This window comes from Labrus mixtus, chromosome 19, assembly GCF_963584025.1.
Source record: "Labrus mixtus chromosome 19, fLabMix1.1, whole genome shotgun sequence".
Lineage (NCBI taxonomy): Eukaryota > Metazoa > Chordata > Actinopteri > Labriformes > Labridae > Labrus > Labrus mixtus.
In genome coordinates this window covers 15,751,921-15,769,642 of record NC_083630.1, presented here as the reverse complement: position 1 = coordinate 15,769,642, position 17,722 = coordinate 15,751,921, and the positions used below count along the sequence as shown (strand labels likewise).

General features: G+C 43.1%; 1 protein-coding gene across 1 annotated transcript in view; it reads left to right on the top strand.

Moving 5' to 3' along the window:
• The window catches only part of dnah5l (dynein, axonemal, heavy chain 5 like), a 43,620-nt gene that overhangs the window by 12,637 nt on the left and 13,261 nt on the right, over positions 1-17,722 (top strand). Inside the window, exons 32-69 of the mRNA XM_061065130.1 lie at positions 432-550; positions 625-761; positions 1,172-1,334; positions 1,505-1,616; positions 1,716-1,844; positions 2,016-2,215; positions 2,353-2,506; positions 2,609-2,719; positions 2,992-3,147; positions 3,426-3,554; positions 3,903-4,118; positions 4,455-4,601; positions 4,683-4,855; positions 5,000-5,070; positions 5,148-5,255; positions 5,777-5,964; positions 6,312-6,506; positions 6,588-6,722; positions 7,104-7,161; positions 7,638-7,769; positions 8,159-8,376; positions 8,784-8,918; positions 9,054-9,254; positions 9,372-9,461; positions 10,610-10,741; positions 11,305-11,406; positions 11,729-11,896; positions 12,051-12,257; positions 12,644-12,736; positions 13,169-13,405; positions 13,718-13,783; positions 14,293-14,433; positions 14,683-14,814; positions 14,962-15,072; positions 15,423-15,577; positions 15,771-15,892; positions 16,257-16,486; positions 16,728-16,886. Coding sequence (XP_060921113.1) covers positions 432-550; positions 625-761; positions 1,172-1,334; positions 1,505-1,616; positions 1,716-1,844; positions 2,016-2,215; positions 2,353-2,506; positions 2,609-2,719; positions 2,992-3,147; positions 3,426-3,554; positions 3,903-4,118; positions 4,455-4,601; positions 4,683-4,855; positions 5,000-5,070; positions 5,148-5,255; positions 5,777-5,964; positions 6,312-6,506; positions 6,588-6,722; positions 7,104-7,161; positions 7,638-7,769; positions 8,159-8,376; positions 8,784-8,918; positions 9,054-9,254; positions 9,372-9,461; positions 10,610-10,741; positions 11,305-11,406; positions 11,729-11,896; positions 12,051-12,257; positions 12,644-12,736; positions 13,169-13,405; positions 13,718-13,783; positions 14,293-14,433; positions 14,683-14,814; positions 14,962-15,072; positions 15,423-15,577; positions 15,771-15,892; positions 16,257-16,486; positions 16,728-16,886 — 5,532 coding nt within the window. The remainder of the gene's footprint in view (positions 1-431; positions 551-624; positions 762-1,171; positions 1,335-1,504; positions 1,617-1,715; positions 1,845-2,015; positions 2,216-2,352; positions 2,507-2,608; positions 2,720-2,991; positions 3,148-3,425; positions 3,555-3,902; positions 4,119-4,454; positions 4,602-4,682; positions 4,856-4,999; positions 5,071-5,147; positions 5,256-5,776; positions 5,965-6,311; positions 6,507-6,587; positions 6,723-7,103; positions 7,162-7,637; positions 7,770-8,158; positions 8,377-8,783; positions 8,919-9,053; positions 9,255-9,371; positions 9,462-10,609; positions 10,742-11,304; positions 11,407-11,728; positions 11,897-12,050; positions 12,258-12,643; positions 12,737-13,168; positions 13,406-13,717; positions 13,784-14,292; positions 14,434-14,682; positions 14,815-14,961; positions 15,073-15,422; positions 15,578-15,770; positions 15,893-16,256; positions 16,487-16,727; positions 16,887-17,722) is intronic.

Sequence of the window (17,722 nt, the reverse complement as noted above, 5' to 3'; positions counted from 1 at the left end):
ATTTTGTCTCATACCTCGTCTTCTGGGATCACAGAGACTTTTTCACAATCAGACTGATTTGGGTTTGAAAGCTGAGGGCTGAGCTGAAAATGGTTTCGTGGATATGAAAATGAAGAACTTAGGTTTGACTTTTAATAAGCATATTTTGAGAATTATAAAGATTTTTACAGAACAATAACACAACCAACTACTGACACTAAAGAGCTTTTCTTTGGACACACTGCTGACACCAAACAGCTGATAAACCCTAACCCTAACCCTAACCCTAATCTGCTCCAAGTCACTAAGGTTATAAAGGTTATCCAACATTTCAAGCCCATCACAATAACTCTCCTAATCCTAAATTAGAAATGAATTCCAAACTAGTCTGCGTTTGAACGTACGCAGAGCTGCTGCAACCCAGTACAAGTGTGAGTGTGTCGTGCCCCCAGGTGGATCAGAACCAGAACACTCTCATGAGGATCCAGCCCAGCATGAAGGCGGACCTGCTCTCCGCGGTGCAGAGCTTCCAGATCCACGTTCAGAGCTTCTGCAGCGAGTACAACCACAGGTACACCCTGCGAGGGACAAATGGTGCATATTCTGTATGATAACAGGTGAACAGTCAGACGTGTGCGCTTGCAGGGGTCCTGGGATGGAGGGCGTGGCTCCTGCTGAAGCCAGCGAGCGGCTACAGAGCTTCCAGGCGGAGTTTGATCAGCTGTGGAGGGAGTACACCACCTACAGTGGAGGAGAGGAGCTGTTTGGACTGCCGGTTAACGGTACGACCAACTGAAGGCATTAGCTACGTCACCTGTTGGTTTATGATGTGAATATGAAGCGTGGAGTTCAGCATTTGGCAGCCACAATGTTGGTTTTCTGGAGCCAAAAATGATCATATATGAAGGAGAAGGTCAAGGGAGGGGTTAGAAAACACTAGAGCTAAACACCAGACACGGGTGGGTAATTCTTGGCTGGCGAATGTTTACCCTCGTGTTCCCCACAAAAACAGATTCTATCTATCGCTGATGGAGGTGGCAGATTAACAACACATACTGCCGCCCACCAGTTTCTCTGCAGGGAAAACCAGCAACAATCATGACTCTTAATAAATGTATGACAAACACCGAGCAAACTAATAAGCCGGGAAAGATGTTAATGTAATCATACTTCCCCCTCCTCCTCCCTGCAGAGTACCCCGAGCTGCAGAGAATCAGGAGGGAGCTGTCTCTGCTGTCCAAACTCTACTCTCTGTATAACTCCGTCATCGACAGCGTGGCCGGATACCATGACATCCTGTGGGCGGAGCTTAACATCGAGAAGATCAACACTGAGCTGCAGGACTTCCAGAACAGGTAGAGGAAGGACACAACAAATAAATACAGAAATTGTTTCTAATTTTGTTACCTTATATGGATAAATAGTTTAACGCAATTGAAGTGTGATTGATTGGTTTATTTAATGGTTTGATTGGATAATCGATGGATTGATTGATTGGCTCACTGGGTCGTCGTACGTGTTCCAGGATCCGGAAGCTTCCAAAGGCGTTGAAGGATTGGCCGGCTTTCAGAGATCTAAAGAAAACCATCGATGACTTCACGGAGAGCTGCCCGCTGCTCTACATGATGGCCAACAAGGTGAGAAGTCGTTCACCATATTCCCACATGTTCCTGTACTAATACACACACCACTGTCACGCCGATGAACAGTCAGCGATTTAACCATTTGTGTTTCAGGCCATGCTGCCTCGACACTGGACTCGCCTCAGTGAGTTGACTGGTCACAGCTTTCAGGTGGAATCAGAGAGTTTGGCCCTCAAAAACATCATGGAGGCCCCGCTGCTGAAATACAAAGAGGACATTGAGGTATCACTAAGACGTTTCAATACAGACACTGCTGCTGCTATCGCTCTTTCTTAATCCTGTTATTGACCTTTTCTCCCTCTAATCTTGATTTTTAAATGTTATCCTTACGTAATCCTTAAGATTCTTTAATATTCTATAAAAAAAAGTATTTAAAACGTTTCTGTGCATCAGGATGTGTGTATCAGCGCGGTGAAGGAGCGGGACATCGAGGCCAAGCTGAAGGACGTTGTAGCCGAGTGGAGCAGCCACGCGCTCGCCTTCGCCCCCTTCAGGACCAGGGGAGAACTGCTGCTGAAAGGAGCCGACACAGCTGAGAAAATGACCATGATGGAGGACAGTCTGATGGTGCTGGCGTCGCTGCTGAGCAACAGGTGAGGAGACGAGGGCCTGAGGAAGGGAGGGAGGAAAGGAGAGGAAGGATGCAACGAAAAGGAAAGAGAAAAATGTAAATTAAAAAAAATACTGAAAATGACATGAGAAAGAAGGACTGTGGTTCTTCCTCCTGCAGATACAACGCTCCCTTCAAGCCGTCCATCCAGCTGTGGGTCCAGAAACTCTCCAACACCTCCGAGATCATCGAGAAGTGGCTGTCCGTACAAAACCTCTGGATCTACCTGGAGGCGGTGTTTGTGGGCGGTGACATCGCTAAGCAGCTTCCTCAGGTCACAGTGAACCCCGGAAAACTTTCTGTGCACAGATTGAGTTTGTGTTTTTCAGCGGCGTGTCATCCCTGACAGATTCAAGTTTGTCTTTGACTCATCCAGGAGGCCAAGCGTTTCCAGAACATTGACAAGTCGTGGCAGAGGATCATGCAGCGAGCACACGAGCTCCCGAATGTGGTGCAGTGCTGCGTGGGGGATGAGACACTCAGCCAGGTGCTGCCAACATGCCTCATAACACTCTGACTCTGTAAAACTTCTTGTGTTTCTGAGCGGCTCAGACTGTTAGTCTGACAACATTACAGACTCCATTGACAAAAACTGTCATTTTAATCCTACAATTATCCAAGAGTTGCTGGTCTACTGCTGGTCTAATCCATGTGTCTCTGTTAGAAATATAGTTATTCAGGATTCATGCTCAATTCAGACCAGGTTCTTATTTCCTCCTCCTCCTCCTCCTCCTCCTCCTCCTCCTCTTCCTCCTTCAGTTGCTCCCTCACCTCCTCGAGCAGTTGGAGCACTGTCAGAAGTCTCTGTCTGGTTACCTGGAGAAGAAACGATTGGTGTTTCCTCGTTTTTTCTTTGTGTCTGATCCCGCCCTGCTGGAGATCCTAGGACAAGCCTCTGACTCGCACACGATACAGGTATGTACAGGTACACACTGGTCATTCACTGGTAACATACTGGTTATACACTGTTGACACATTGGTGACACACAGGTAACACACTGGTTATACACCGGTAACACACATATAAGAATATATTCTGGTGCGTCATTTTATTTTTCTTACTTTGCTTCTCCTTCTTCCCTCCACCTTTCTCTCTCCTCCCTTTTACTTTTTTTTTTTTTACCTTTCCCGTTGTTGTTTTTCTTTTTGTTGTTGTTGTTGTTGAATGAGTCTTTTCCATCTCTACCTCTCAGGCTCATCTGCTCAGTCTGTTTGACAACGTCAACAGAGTGGTTTTCAACGACAAAATCTACGACCAGATCGTCAGCTTTCAGTCTCAAGAGGGAGAAACCGTGGACCTGAGCCAGCCTGTCCAGGCTCAGGTACACACTGCAGCTGGATTTACTATCATTATGGGGACTTTTTATTTGCATAGGATTGGAACATTTTCAGCTGAGTGGAAGTCTGATATTAATCAACAGGCAACCACCTGGCTCAAAATGAAGCCTACACAAAACTGCATTTCCTCCATTTTTGGTTGTCCAGTTTTGTGATAAATATTTCTTCAGTTGAAGTTCCGTAAATAAGATATCTAATCTAAAAGTTTTGACCAAATACTAATGTAGTTTTTTGTACTTAAAATGCCTGAAACATGCAGCATTAGAAAGAACTTTGACTCGTGAAGCTTGCAGTTGGTTTAACGTTTAGGTTACTGTAACTTGTCCATCCAGGGGAACGTGGAGGAGTGGTTGGGACAGTTGCTGCTCTGGGTGAGGCAGACGCTCCATGCTATCATTCGTCAGGCTTACCTGGCCATCAGCGACCCGGCCCTGAAGCTGCTGGAGTTCCAGTCTGCGTTTCCAGCTCAGGTCGGCCTGCTGGGAATCCAGATGATCTGGACCAAAGACGCAGAGGATGCACTCGTCCTCAGCAAGTCGGACAAGAAGGTGCACCTCTATCCAGCTCTCTCTCTTTCTGCATCTCCCTCTCTCCCAATTTGTTTGGCCCATCCAGTCGCAGCAGATTTGATGCTACCATGAGTCTAGTTCTGCTCAGGGCCTGTTTAAAGGCAGCAGGACTTGTGTTGGGTCTCTTCAAATATTATAGCAAAGAGTACAGTCTAGACCTGCTCTTTATGAAACGTGTCCCAAGAAAAGTTTTGTTAGGATTTGGTGATATATAAATAGAAATTGATTTGTTGATTATAAAAATAGGAGCTAGGTTTAGACATGTCAAACAGATCCTCTCCTCTCATTCTACTGGTATCTGATTGCGGTTAACAGATCATGCAAACAACCAATCAGAAGTTCCTGGATATCCTCAACGAGCTCATCGACATGACGACCAGGGAGCTGAGCAAGAACGAGAGGACTAAATATGAGACGCTCATCACCATCCACGTCCACCAGAGGGACATCTTTGACGAGCTGGTGGGAGGAAAGGGAGCAGGCTAAATGTGCAGCTGGATGTTGATGACGGCGGTTTTCATAATGCTCTGTTATCTCGCTCAGGTGCGCCTGAACGTGCGATCCGCGGCGGACTTTGAGTGGCAGAAACAGTCGAGGTTTTACTTCTTGGAGGAGACGGACAGGTGTATCATCCAAATCACAGACGTTGAGTTCAGCTACTGCAACGAATACCTCGGCTGTACGGACAGACTGGTCATCACCCCGCTGACCGACAGGTACACACACACACACCATAGACACACTCCCACACACACACAGACCTGAAACATCACCTAACCCGCTGACCGTCAGGTGAAACCATCTTTAAGATGAGGCCTGTATCGGCCAGGATGTTAACACTCCTTTGAACATCTGTCCAGGTGTTACATCACTCTGTCTCAGGCTCTGGGCATGAGTATGGGCGGAGCTCCGGCTGGTCCAGCAGGAACAGGTAAGGCAGAACATACACAAACTTTCTCGTCTTGACTTTGTTGCATGTTCTACATATATGTGTGTTTGTGTTTCCAGGAAAGACAGAGACCACTAAAGACATGGGCCGCTGTCTGGGGAAGTATGTGGTGGTTTTTAACTGTTCCGACCAGATGGACTACAGAGGACTGGGACGCATATACAAAGGTGTGTGAGGGTGTACGTGTTTCTCTGAAGGCTGCAGCCCTTAGATTGGTGTTAGTCTAAGGTGACGGCCTCGCCCACTTCTATGTGGGTTGTCCATGTGAGATCTTCAGAGAAGTGCACCACTGGGTACTTGAAGCTGCAAACCCTCTCTACCAGCGTCCACACACTCACACTCACAGGTGTCCGACAACTCCTCCCACTCTTAGAGCTTCTGTCTGGACAGAGACTATATATTTTTTCATAAGGAGAGAGAGTATGTGCAGCAGAGAGCAGCTTCCTGAAGGAGTAGCAGAGTCCAGTGCCGGCTGCTCCAGGAGAAGATCCAAGAACAGACATTAAAAACAGAACAGATGGAACCTTCATCACCTCCCAAACACCACACATACCTGGACCAAAACCCATTTTACTCTTCTTGTAATCAGCTATTTCTGTGAGCTATTTCAGCGTGAACTTAGTGCCATGTAGTGCAAAGAATGCTGGGATAAAACCAGTGGTGCCAGTTATTTGTTGTGTGTCTGCAGGGCTGGCCCAGTCCGGAGCCTGGGGCTGCTTTGATGAGTTTAACCGCATCGAACTGCCGGTTCTGTCCGTCGCCGCCCAGCAGATCTACATCGTCCTGCAGTGTAAGAAGAACAAGAAGAAACAGTTTGTGTTCACAGACGGAGACCTGGTTGATATGGACCCTGAGTTTGGCATCTTCCTCACCATGGTAACTGAGCTCTGACATCATTAAGCACACTACAGGACATGCGAGGATTAGATATTATTATTTATTCATAAAGAAATCACCATGACAACCTGATTTTAAGGAGGACTTTACACCTACTAGAAGCTAGATTTCAAGAGTCATTTTTGGACATTAGAACCACCCAGCTGGTGAAACACAATTTATGTTCACACTAAACTACAATTGAACGTCTACGGAGCTGGTGAAACCCAGTAAAGCCCTCGGTTGCTCTATGACTTTAAACCAGTCTAACCGTTCTAAAGTTGGAGAAGTGAACCTCTGAATCAACCACAACGTTCCAGACTTCAAAAATCTTCTCTGTCCTCCAGAACCCAGGTTACGCAGGTCGCCAGGAGCTGCCCGAGAACCTGAAGATTCAGTTTCGGACTGTAGCCATGATGGTGCCGGACCGAGCAATCATCATGAGGGTCAAACTGGCCAGTGCAGGTTTCCGTGACAACCAGGTCCTCAGCAGGAAGTTCTACACCCTCTACAAGCTGTGTGAGGAGCAGCTCTCCAAACAGGTCATAGAGGTCAAACGTGATCATATTTAAGTCTCTGCTCACTGCACTAGATTAACATGTTTCTTATTGTTTGCACACCAGGTCCATTATGATTTTGGTCTGAGGAACATTTTGTCCGTTTTGAGGACGCTGGGAGCTGTGAAGAGATCCAACCCATCAGAACCGGAGAAGACGGTGGTGATGAGGGTCCTGAGAGACATGAACCTCTCCAAACTGGTCTGTTAGTTTTCTATTAGTGATTTACTTCTGAGAGATCAGACAATAAGAACGTTTTCAACCATACTGTAAATACCTGAAATCTCAAACATAGACGTGGCAACATTCACCTCGTCTCTGGCAGTTTTAACCATTGCAAGCCACATGGGAGAGATGAAGGTTTTCAGCTCAGTTGTATAAAAAAGAGGCGTCGTCTCCTTCTTAAAGAGAGTCACTGCTTGGTACCTGATCACAGAAGCATGCTGGGAAAAAAATCAAGAACAGTGTTGAAGGGTGGAAAAGCAGTCCAAATTGTGCCAATCTTTTTTCAAATATTATTTTTCAAGTTTCCATCTGTTGACACATTTAAAACAGTACCATTGATCCTCTCTGTCTCTGCAGGTCGATGAGGATGAGCCTCTGTTCATGAGTCTGATCAATGATCTCTTCCCTGGTATTGGTAGGTTTCTATCTCTCGCTACATTACACACTCAAACATCAGACCCATCAAAGAGTCAATTTGATGTAGATGTCTGCTTAATGATTGGATTTCATTGCATTACATTGGATTGTGTTCTGCTGCTTTAGCGCCCCACATGGTCTGTTTTTTTGATCACAGTGGATAATACAACTCATATTACAAACTAAAATGAGAACACCTCCGCAAACAAAATTCAATGCGGAGTCTACAGATTCTACAACTTTTATGAAGAATGAAGAAGAGAGATTACTAGCCTGGTCTAAGATTTGGAGAACAAACCCAAACCCTCATATAAATGTTTGGAAGCAAAACATCTTGGAGTCAGGCTGCGAAAGTTAAACAATGAACTGACTGCTTTATTCTGTGGCTGTTATTCTCAGGTTTACTTATGAAGATATGTTTTCTACATATGTTTTAAAGAGTTGTTTTATTTTCCTCCTCCTCCTCCTCTGTAGTTCTTGATAAAGCTGGTTATCCCGACCTGGAGTCGTCTATCTTCAGTCAGGCTCAGCAGGCCGGGCTGATCCCTCATCCCCCCTGGATCCTCAAACTGGTTCAGCTGTACGAGACGCAGAGAGTCCGACACGGTACGGCTCAGAACAGACTGAATCTTTCAGTTGTTGCTTTCCAGAATAATTTTTCTGATTGATATGTTTTAAATTTACATTTTCCATCTTAATTTAGTGATCGGCTGGACTTTAATTTGTGCTACAAACGTTCAAACGTAACGTTTTTTTTTTTTTTTTTTAAATGTCCTCGCAAAATGGACTATTTCTCGGACATTTGTCCCAAATACTGAAAAATGGTGTCAGGTTTCAAAGTTATTTCATAAAAGTATCAAAAGTGAAGCCCTGAAGGACATGTGAAAAGAGCTGCAAATGTGTTCGTTTTTATCTGTTAACTCTTCAGTTCTAGAAAAAGCCTCGTTAAGATTCTCTGGTGTAGAAATAAGAACAGCTCACCTGGGCCCCTGCAGGTATGATGACGTTGGGTCCCAGCGGTGCGGGGAAGACGGCGTGTATCCACACGCTGATGAAGGCCATGTCAGAGTGCGGCTCCCCCCACCGCGAGATGAGGATGAACCCCAAAGCGATCACGGCCTCGCAGATGTTCGGCACGCTGGACGTGACCACCAACGACTGGACCGACGGCATCTTTTCTACTCTGTGGAGGAAGACTCTGAAGGCCAAGAAGGTTGTTTTTTAAATATTTTATAAGAAGATGGCCAAGTCTTGATTGAGCTCGAATTAGATCAACCATAGAAATTGTTTAAATCTGTGCATTTAAGGACACTTAAGCCTACACGCTTAAGACACAATTCACCTCTTACTCGCGTTATTCCAGCTCCCAGGTCCTCCAAGCACACAAATATGACACCATATAGTGTAACAAATGATGAAAGCTCTGGTACTTATTTCAAAACAGCACAAGGAAGACGCAGCAAACAAATATATTTTGAATGATGATAACAGTTTTTATGATGTGTTTAAAAGAGGAGATACAAAGAGAAATGCATCAAATAACAAAAGTTAACATAGAGACAGGACAGACGTATTAGAATCATATTAAATGTATTATGTGTGTTTGTGTGTGTGTGTCAGGGGGAATACGTCTGGATCGTGCTGGACGGGCCAGTTGATGCCATCTGGATCGAGAACCTGAACTCAGTTCTGGACGACAACAAAACTCTGACGCTGGCGAACGGAGACCGAATCCCCATGGCCCCCTGCTGCAAGGTGACATCACAGAAAACACCTCTCAGCCAAAATCCAGGGTTCATTGAGCAGGTTGAACCCTGAACCAGAGGAGATTTACTGAATTAAAAATCTAAATCAGGAAGATGTAAAGTATGTTCACGTCATTGCCTACAGATTGTTTTTGAGCCCCACAACATCGACAACGCCTCCCCGGCCACCGTGTCCAGGAACGGGATGGTGTTCATGAGCTCGTCGGTGCTCGGCTGGAGCCCCATCCTGCAGGCTTGGTTGCAGACGCTCCCTGGACCACAGGCCGACGCCCTGAAACTCTGCTTCAGCTGCTGCTACCAGGGAAGGACCATGAAAACTCAGACTGTTTCACTCATCATAACTTGAAGATACTTTAAATTCTTCTTTATCAGATTTTCTCCTCAGCTCTCGAAAGGAAAACAAAAAATGATGTTCATTTCTATTTTTCTGTTCCATCCACAGGACCTACTGGACTTTGTCTCAACATCTGTATCTCCTAAGATGCAGGTGTTGGAGTGTATGTACATCAGACAGACTATTGACCTGCTGCAGGTACGACACAAACATTTTATTACTTGTAGTTTATCTTAAAGTCTGATTGGCTTACAGAATTCAGGATTTACAACTGATGACTACAAACAGTTTTACAATTAGTCAAGAAGACTGCTCATGCAAATACTGAGTGGGTTCTAAATAAAGCATTTAACCCTGACATACTGTTCATATATCTTCACAGTATGGTTGGGCCAGGAACTCCCTCATAACTAGGGTCCGTACCAAATCTACCAATCTCTATTTAGAATGAATTTATTCTATTTGACATTAATACATGGATGATCAACTCCTACTCTGTGTTTCAGAGAGTGGGGAGCGAGAGTCTATTAATTTGGTTTTAAACCACTCGTTTTTGGAGAAAAAAAACCATCTATCACACTATGGGGCGGCTGTGGCTCAGTTGTAGAGTCGGTCATCTCTGAACTGCAAGGTTGGGGGTTCGATCCCCAGCTGTAAGCAAGACACTTAACCCAAAGGTGCTCTTGCTGCTACGTCGGTGTATAAATGTGAATGAATGGGATTAGCCAATACTGATGGACCCTTCGCATAGCAGCCTTTGGGTCACTTTAGGAAAAGAGAGTCCCTCTCTATTTTGTAATTTACTAGAGTTTTTTAAATTTGGTAGAGTCATTTGTCTAAATCAAACAGACAGGACTTTGCACACACACGCAGTTATAAGTAGACGACAGTAACACGGAGAAAAGGCTGATGAAGGGTCCAAGTAAAGGTTATGACTCCAGGTAAAACCTAAACTCTGTGTTCTGGGGAAAGATTACAGTCGAAGAAATTAAATGTGAAAGGATGTTCTGTCAGTGTTTGTGTCATAACCTACGCTGCCAGTGGGGGGAAACACAGGGCGGCTGTGGCTTAGTTGGTAGAGTCACACCTCTCAGCAGCATGTCCGATGTGCCTTGAGCAAGACACTTAACCTTGCATTGCTCCCGCTGCTTCGGTGGCGGTGTATGAATGGATTGGTGTTGTACTTACTCTCTGATGTACGTCGCTCTGGATAAAAGCATCTGCCAAGTGAATTGTAGAATTGTAGACACCCTCCTCTTTTTCCTCTCCTTCTTCTACAGTGTGGATGTTTCCATGTTCACAAGTCATTTTTTGTTGTTTTCATTTTCTTTTCTTTTTTTTTTCAGGGGTTGCTTCCTACAGAGGAGAAACAGGGTTGCCATGGTGACGTTGGGCGACTGTTTGTGTTTGCGGTGATGTGGTCTCTGGGAGCGGTACTGGAGCTGGAAGACAGAGCCAAGATGGAGGCTTTCCTAAAGGTGTGTGTCTGTGCATGCTTTGGAGGTCTGTTGAGGCACCTGGGCTACCTGAAGTTGGCGCTCTTGTTTATGTTCAGTTACAAAGAGGTCAAGACGTCCTCACAACTGCTGATGAACAAATATCAAAACCCGTTTCAAGGCATCAAATATTAGGTTATTTATTGTTTTTAATTACCCAAAAATTCAGGTAAATTCCTTTTTAGGAGTTTACCTGCATGTTTTGAAGGATTGGTGCGTGCAACATAACCGCAAGGCTATCTGGCACCCCAGGAGGATGTTTTTATTTCCTTTAGCGCCATCATCAGGCCAAACTTGACTTTTTGTAGCTCTGACACTCGTTAGGCGCTCAGGATCTGCCCTTTCTGACTGTATTTAAAAAGTTAGTTTGGCTAATTTCTGGAAAAAAATTGAGTGGCATTATAGTCCTGCTTTTATGAATACGTTTTCTAGATGTGTGATCATTTTGTCGTTTATTTTGCCTTTAAACTTGTTATGCGTAGTATGTAAAATGTCCTCCAGGGGAGGGCTCTAACAGTCCAGTTTGTTGTCGTGTCTGTTTAAAGCATCTGGGCTCTTCTCTGGACCTGCCGCAGACTCAGGACGATCAGACCATCTTTGAGTTCACCGTCAACGAGCAGGGACAATGGGAGCACTGGTCCAACAAGGTCTGTGGATGCTTTGTTTTGTGTGTTCTTTTAACAGATCACTATTTTTCCTCAAATACCAAAGAAGTGAAATATTTTTTCCCCTTATACTCTTTATCTTTTCTCTGCAGAGTCAAATATGCAAACCTAAGAGCCTGCCAAATCATATAGAAATGTCTGTTTTTTTCCACATCATTCAGCATATTCAGTGATTTAAGGAAGTTTGAGCTCCCAACCAGAAAGTTGAAGTACAGTCGATTTTGTTGGCCCATCAGTCAAACCTGGACACATCAAAGTGCAGTCTGTAAATGTTCCTCTTGTATTTATTGTTGAAACTTTGCAGGTCCCTGACTACGTTTACCCCAAGGACCACGTCCCGGACTACTCGTCCATCCTGGTTCCCAACGTGGACAACGTGAGGACGGACTTCCTGATGCAGACCATCGTGAAGCAGAGGAAGGCCGTGCTGCTGATTGGAGAACAGGGAACCGCCAAGACCGTCATGATCAAAGTGAGACACAGAGAAAAATGTCATACTGTAATGTATCTCAGAACCCATCGGCAATAATTAAACTGTCAATTAAAACTAAAAACAGTCCAAAATATGAGCAATGTTTTACTCTGCTTAGAGATTAAGCAAATGCTAATGCTACATCCTCCTGCAGGGCTACACTAGTAAGCTCGACCCTGAGCGCCACCTCAGTAAGACGATGAACTTCTCGTCGGCCACGCTGCCCAGCATGTTCCAGCGAACCATCGAGAGCTACATCGATAAACGGATGGGCGCCACCTACGGGCCACCGGCCGGGCGCAGGATGACCGTCTTCATCGATGACATCAACATGCCCGTCATCAACGAATGGGGTGATCAGGTCTGCCTCAGACTCTCTCTGATTGGTCAAGGTTTTTCCTCTGCTTCTTTCATCATGTTTTTAATACGTTTGTTTTCTTTCTTCTATTCTGACGACAAGAAAATATTACACATTGGGATTTCTATTCTGTTAATTTAACAACTGTCCTGTTTTGGTTTTTGATACATTTTTTGCATATCCAGGTAACCAATTACATTTTTTATGTATTTTTTATGAAAAGTTGTTTAAATTGTTAAACTCTTATTCCAATTTTTTTTCTTTTTCTTGTCTCTTCATCTTGAATGATAAACCAGTGTGTATTCTTTAAGCTCCATTTTTGCGCCCACCCTCCTGATATTTGACATTAAATCTTGATATTTCCTGTCCCTGACCCCTGTTCCTCTCAGATAACCAATGAGATTGTGCGTCAGCTGATGGAGCAGGGAGGTTTCTACAGTTTGGATCGTCCAGGAGAATTCATCACTGTGGTGGATGTTCAGGTGAACAACAAATCATTTACATCTGATTATAAACTTCACAGGTTCAGTTTTTCAGTTTGATATCGAGGTTTACTGTCAACATTTTGAAGAGAATGAATGGATTGTTTAGAAGAAGTTGATGTAGCCTCCATTATGTCACTCATTGGTTTGAAGGCTACTATTTAGCATTTAAGACTTAGACATCTTTATTATTCTAAGCTAGAGAATGACCATGTATCGTTCATAGTTTCAGTAGATGTTGCACTTGTCAGTTGATTTATTGCTTTAGTTATCATTTTCAAAATGAGTTTGATCTCAATCTCTAGTTTCAAGTCTTCTTCAATACTGCATGACGTCCATTGAGTAACTTATGGTACCATTCAGAGTATGTTCCTTGTCACATCTGGCCCTCCTCTCTGAGTAAACAATGAATGATGTAATTACCTTCAACAGCTGGTGGCAGCCATGATCCACCCGGGTGGCGGGCGGAACGACATCCCTCAGCGTCTAAAGAGGCAGTTCTCCATCTTTAACTGCACGCTGCCCTCTAACTCCTCCATCGATAAGATCTTCAGCACCGTGGCTCAGGGATACTTTTGCCCTGAGAGAGGCTTTGTCGCCGCTGTCTGCGAGTTCGCCGCTGCCCTCGTACCCACCACCAGACGGGTGTGGCAGGCTGTGAAGGCCAAGGTAAAAATCATTTTATTAAAGCCGAGAAGTTCACTTCTGTTCATGTTAATTTGTTACCTTTGTTTTGTTTCCTCTACACTTCTTGTTCTTATATTTGTTTTTTCTCTGTCTTCAAGTATCAATTAGTAATTATTTGCCCCATACATGAGTTAAATGAATTTGAAGATTAAAGTGAATCATTTAGATAAACTGCCGCCTGGATTCTCGGATATTTATCTGGACACCTGTTAGTCTTTAAATCCTATTACTTTTCCAAACCAGTGTATAATCTTGTCTTTTTTTTCCCCGGAAAATAAATCCTTCTCTCCTCAGATGTTACCGTCTCCTGCTAAATTTCACTACATCTTCAACCTGAGGGACCTCAGCAGAATCTGGCAGGTACAGAACTCAACATTGTTTTCAGTCTTTCATCCTTATTACGAATGGTAGATATGTTCCTTTGATAATAAGGAGAGGCTTTTTAATAAGCTAGTAATAAAAGCTTTGAGCAAATCAGTGGAAGAACCAACACTTTGTATGGATCTCATTAGCCTATAAACAGAATCTTCATTTTAGATTACACTAATCCAAGCTAATTGTGAATAAATAAATAATTTAAACCTGCTGATTTTTTTAGATCTGAGAGGAATATACAGCCGTGTGTCATCAGTAAAATAGAGATGAACAATTATGTGAGTCTAATGGGTGTCAAATTTTGATGCTATATGAGCATCTAACCAAAGGTAATTTTCTGAAAACTCCATGTTTCTGGATCATTTGGTTAAGAGGGGGATACTTTCGTAACACTAGAGGACCAAGAATTGGACCTTGAGGGACACCACATTTAATTGGAGTTTAGAAATCCTTCTTCTGTCAACTACTTTACCTCAATACATTTTGTGCTTCAGGGGATCCTGACAGTGAAGTCTGAGGTGTGTCAGAGCTCAGAGCTCCTCTCGGCTCTGTTTCATCATGAATGCTGCAGAGTGATCGCTGACAGATTCATTGACGGCAGCGACAGACATACTTTTAACGGCATCATGGAGAAGGTGTGTTTGTTTTGGGAAGTTACGTGTATGTTATCAAACATATTCAAATTCAGAAAAAGGTTAAATGATGGAAGTTAAGCGGAGGGATATGTGCAGCTCTGTTTTTTGTCTTTCCTCCTTTTCTTTGAGCCCATTCAGATCGCTCAAACAAATTAGTATTTCCTTTTCTGCTTCTTGCCACCATTTCAACTTGACTATTTTTTATCGCAGTGTATATATAACCATTATCTAACCCTTTTTTGCCCTCAGATCACAGTGGAGGATCATGGGAGAGCTGTGATTGAGCATGCTCAGTGGAACAGTTGCTTTGTAGACTTCATGCGTGAAGCTCCAGAGGCGACAGGAGACGAGCCTGAAGATGTTGAGCTTGAAGCTCCAAAGGTAACATTAAATTTGTCTTAAATGTAATGTTTTTATTTTGGGTTTATCATGATTAAACTTGAGTAAAGTCCCCCTCTTACTAATAAGTTAGATGTCTTCCGTATATTTGGATGTCCCTCTGATTGGAGTGATTGATTTGATTGACAGGTGTATGAGCCAATCCCATCCCTGGACTCTCTGGAAAAGCGACTGTGTGTTTTCCAGCAGCAGTACAACGAGGCGGTGAGGGGCGGAGCCATGGACCTGGTCTTCTTCAAGGTGATGACTAACTTTTTTGAATGTCAGGCAGCCATGTTGGAGTTTTGAGGCTCATCCAAAATTTGATTTCTTTATTCCTTTTCCTCCCTCCAATATTAAACTAATTTTTTGATCTGACTGTTATTTTATCTTTAATCAGATGTAAGGAGTCAGAGAGTAGCATTTGAGTTGTGATTGGCTCAGTTGACCTCATTTATTTTTAGTTGTGTTCATTTAAATGTTGATAAGTAAGTGAAAAACGAGCTGCTCTAACAGAAACATACATTATGACTGGCTTTAAATTATTTAATATGTGTCTTCAATCTCTGCATCTCTGTTATGAAACAAGCCTTTGTTTCCTCCATTGACAGGACGCGATGACCCACCTGATTCGGATCTCTCGGATCCTGCGCACGCCTCAGGGGAACGCCCTGCTGGTTGGGGTCGGGGGGTCGGGTAAGCAGAGTCTGACGAGGCTGGCATCGTTCATCGCCGGGTATCAAACATTCCAGATCACACTTACCAGGTCTGAGACCCAACACACACCTCCACCTCACATTAATATGTTCATTGTTTTTTTAAATGTGTTGTAGAGCAATCAAACAACTAAATAAAAAACAAAACAACAAATGCATCCAAAGAATCCCAGTACTATTCTTGTTTTCAATGTTTGTCTGTGTGTATCTGTGTTTGTGTATATGTATGTGTATGTCCTGCAGGTCGTACAGCAGCAGTAACCTGCTGGAGGATCTGAAGGCTCTGTATCGTATCGCTGGTCAGCAGGGTCGAGGAGTCACGTTCCTCTTTACTGACAACGACATAAAAGACGAAGCCTTCCTCGGTAACCATGTTTTTATTGTAAATCAACAAAAAGCAGAAAATTGTCACATTTCTGAAGCTTAAAGCAGCAAAAATATTTGACCTTCATGCCTTAAAAGTTATCTAAAAGATTTACAGTTAATCTTTCTATTTGGAGATACATTTTCTTTCTGTCGACTATTGAAATTGTAGAACTTCTGTAGATTGATAAATGGTTGTAGCTCTGGAACGAGAAATATTTGCTTGTTATATTTTGATACATTTTGTCTTGATAATGATAGACAGGTCATCGAAGTCATCTTCTGGAATATCCATAAACTGTCATGGACAGACGTTTTGTAGGTATTAAATATTTTGTCCTGATCGACCTCTGCTCTCGTCTGAAGAATACATGAACAACGTCCTGGCGAGTGGAGAAGTTTCTAACCTGTTTGCTCGTGACGAGCTCGATGACATCACTCAGGATCTGATTCCTGTCATGAAGCGACATCACCCGCGCCGACCTCCGACCTCTGAGAACCTCTACGACTTCTTCCTGTCCCGAGTGCGGAGCAACCTCCACGTCGTCCTCTGCTTCTCGCCTGTCGGGGAAAAGTTTCGGAACCGAGCCTTAAAGGTGAGGGGAAGACTGTGAGCTTCAGCAGATTCTACCAACAAGAAAAGTCAGATTCACACAGTTTATATCGACTAATTGAATGTTTTGTGTTTGTTAACTGTCAGAAAATGAGGAGTCGTCCACTACAATTTTATGAGTCATAGTCAATGTAGCTTATTTTGTAAAATATAAGGTGTGATTGATATTTTCCATTTGAAGGAAGATTTATTTTGTTGTCTTTCATGATCTGTCTCCTGATCAGTTCCCAGGTCTGATTTCAGGCTGCACTGTGGACTGGTTCCAGCGCTGGCCTCGGGACGCCCTGGTGGCCGTATCGAATCACTTCCTGTCTAATTACCAGGACCTCCGCTGCTCGGATGGTGTAAAGCAGAGTGTGGTGGTTACCATGGGAACCTTCCAGGTAATGCTTTCCTCTTTTTTTTTTCAGCAGATGGAAAGTAAACACAATCTCAGAGGAATATTTTATGTTAAAAAAAACAAGCAGTAAGAACCAACGTGAAAATACACTGTATCACAACAAAGGGGGTTAATTTATGGACCAGCTGCAGTGACTAAATGAATACATGTAAAACATTAGGAAAGTTTAAACACATTTTGAAGAATAACATATTTAACAGATATATAATTAAAGAGTCAATGAGAAAATTGGAATCAATATCAGTGTAATGTCTCAACCGTCTACCGATGAATGTGTGTAGTACATTATATTTGTTGCTTTTGTTATGTAGCTAGTTATCTGTATTCTTTTACTTTATTATTGTAAAGCTTGGGCCTTGGATAAATTAAGAAAACTAAAAAGAAAACGCTTTCTTTTTTTACTTAATCCTACATCCTTTTCAAACATGGACAAGATAAGAAAAGTATGCTCTTATTGTTCTTTGCTTTGTTTGTAGTGTATATTTTTATTTTTACTTTTGAAATATGTTCGAAATAAATAAAAAAATAAATGAAATGAAATTTATAACAAGGCCAACTCCAGTGCTGAAACACTAAGCCAATGCAAAAGTGCAAAACATCTGCAGTTCCTGAAGTGTCCACTTGAGGCTGGCTGCAAAAAGCCAAAGATTCCCTTTTACTGTAACACCCATAATAAAATGTCCATTTTCACAGCAGAATGAAACATGTTTATAGCCCGGAACAAAAAAAATTGAGTCTGAATTTGTACAACTCATCCCAGTAGAGTGTATGAAGGTAAAGAGTTGTGCATACATCTCTTACTAGATTGTTCGAAAGTTA